Source organism: Gavialis gangeticus, unplaced genomic scaffold (genome assembly GCF_001723915.1).
Source record: "Gavialis gangeticus isolate Ggan-Ray unplaced genomic scaffold, GavGan_comp1, whole genome shotgun sequence".
NCBI lineage: Eukaryota > Metazoa > Chordata > Crocodylia > Gavialidae > Gavialis > Gavialis gangeticus.
Window position 1 is genome coordinate 30056163 of NW_017729033.1, and position 2164 is coordinate 30058326.

The window sequence follows — 2164 nt, forward strand, 5'->3', positions numbered from 1 at the left end:
TTTTGCCTTCATGTTGACTCTGGCTTATTTCTGAAAACATAAAACCAAAAAACAAAGTTACAGATCTAGTTTTTCCATGGTAATTTCTTCTCATATAAATCTATTTTTATACTTGAAGGAGATTCCTGTTTGTACTTTCCCATTTCAACAGACACTTATTCAAAGTCTGCAAGTTTATAAAGACACACTCTCTCTGTTCTGTCTTGTGCTTCTTCTCAGTGGGTGTGTCTACACAAGATGCTTAACTGTGCATTAATAGAGTTTATTGAGAAGTAAGCATGTGTGTCGACTCAAGGTTAGTAATGGTGCAGTAGCGCTCATGTAGATGCCTGACCAGGAACAAAATCTGCTCCTGGTCAGCCGTCCAACAGGGGGCAGGAGATAGCTCCCTGCCCCCCAGGAGCTGCCTGCTGCTAGGGCGGGCTCCATCATAGGAGACTGGGTGGGGACTAAGTCCCCCTGCCCTGGCAGTAGGGAGCTCCAAGCCTCTTGCTCCACCACCGTGATTGGGGAGCAGAGGGCTGGGAGACCCTTATCTCCCACCACCAGATCCACAACCATGAGGCCAGTGATGGGAGACCCTTATTTCCCAGCGCAGGCTTTGTGATCACAGGGTCAGTGCTGGGAGATCCTTATCTCCTTGCTGGTGGGGGCAGGGAGCATGGAGATGTTGGGGAGCTTGTTTTCCCCCAGCTCTGCGTTCACGGAGCTGGGTGGGGAACAAACCTACCAGCCTGCCCCCCCCACCCTAGCTCCATGCTCACAAAAGTGGGTGGAGAACAATCCTCCAGCCTGTCCCCTTCCCCCCAGCTCCATGCTCATGAAGCTGAGTGGGGAACTAACCCCCCAGCCTGTCTGTTCCCGCCCCCGCCCATGAGCTCTGCACTCACAGAACTGGGCAGGGAACAAGCTGCCCAGCCTCTGCCCAGCTCCATCCTGCAGACCACTGTGCCCACCCCAGCACCAGGCAGCCCCCAGGGCCAGGAGACAGCTCTCTCCTGGCCCACTGCTCCCTGTCAGCCCCTGGGCTAGCACCCAGGGGGAGCCTAGATCTCCCCTCTGGTGGCAGCAGGGGCCCATTGCAGGGCTGCAGGGAACTTGGTGCAAAGAGCAGCACATTTTCTCCCTAGTCCCCACATGTGTAGAGGCCTGAAAGTGCTTACTCTAGAGTAGCTTACACTGGAGTAAACTTAGGCTGGATCAAATGCATTTGTAGATGTGACCACTGTTATACATCTACCTCTTGCTGGTTGTAGGAAAGAGTATGTGAAAAAGTGCTGAGGGCATCAGGTTACCCAATGGATATATACGTTTACTCACAATCTCTCTGTGGTTCTTGAGAACCAACTGTTCACTCAGCTTGTCAGCCAGATTTTCTTTGTGCTTAACATATCAAAACTCCAGCAACCCAGCAGGTTGGTTTGATCTTTCCCTTTATAATGAGATTGTGTGTTTCAGATCTGAGGTAATTTCTTCTCTTTTAGTAGCATAAGCCAAATGAAACCTCTGTCATCAAAATTACTGTCAAAATCATCTTCCAAAGCACATGCCGATAACAGGTCTTTCCTTTTAGTCATGAAATAAAGGGGGTGGCTAAAAGCTTAGAAACCAGACACTGATTTACTCCAGATAAAATTCAGCATATCTCTACTGACTTGGTTAGATGGCTTACATTGTCTGAGAACCTGGCCTCACGTGTTTCCACAGTGATACCTTGTGGAAATACCAATACTGAACACAAACAACATACTACTTATTTTTACTTAAAATTAAAGGAAGCCATTAAAGTTCTACAGACTATGGAGCCAATTTTAGAAGCTTAAACTTGTGAAGGGTGTTTGTGGGACATATCAGTTCTTTAAGAAAAGTATTACCATATTTACTTAATTCCAAGACAAGATTTTCCTCCCTATAACATGGGGGGAAAAAGCCCTTTGTCTTGGAATTGAGTATGAAGCAGCAGGGGGGCAGGCAGTTGCTTCCTGCTAGCCCACTGCCTTCTCTCTCTGCCCCATCTCTGCCCCCTGCAGCTTCTGTGCTGTCTGCCTGACCACTCCACCCCCCTTGCAGTCTTGGGCACCCTGCAACCTCTCTGCCTCGCCTCTCCCTTCTCCCCATTTCTTCCTAAGACCCCCTGCAGCTTTATCCTTGCTCTGCTCCAGTA

General features: G+C 49.0%; 1 protein-coding gene across 3 annotated transcripts in view; it reads right to left on the reverse strand.

Annotated features, from left to right (window-relative positions):
* Positions 1 to 2164, reverse strand: part of EVC (EvC ciliary complex subunit 1) — a 164112-nt gene that overhangs the window by 5787 nt on the left and 156161 nt on the right. Inside the window, exon 21 of one of the 3 annotated variants that reach the window (XM_019526203.1) lies at positions 1 to 30. The exons of the other annotated variants lie outside the window; for them this stretch is intronic. Coding sequence (XP_019381748.1) covers positions 9 to 30 — 22 coding nt within the window. The 3' untranslated portion in view covers positions 1 to 8. The remainder of the gene's footprint in view (positions 31 to 2164) is intronic. 3 annotated transcript variants of the gene reach the window in all.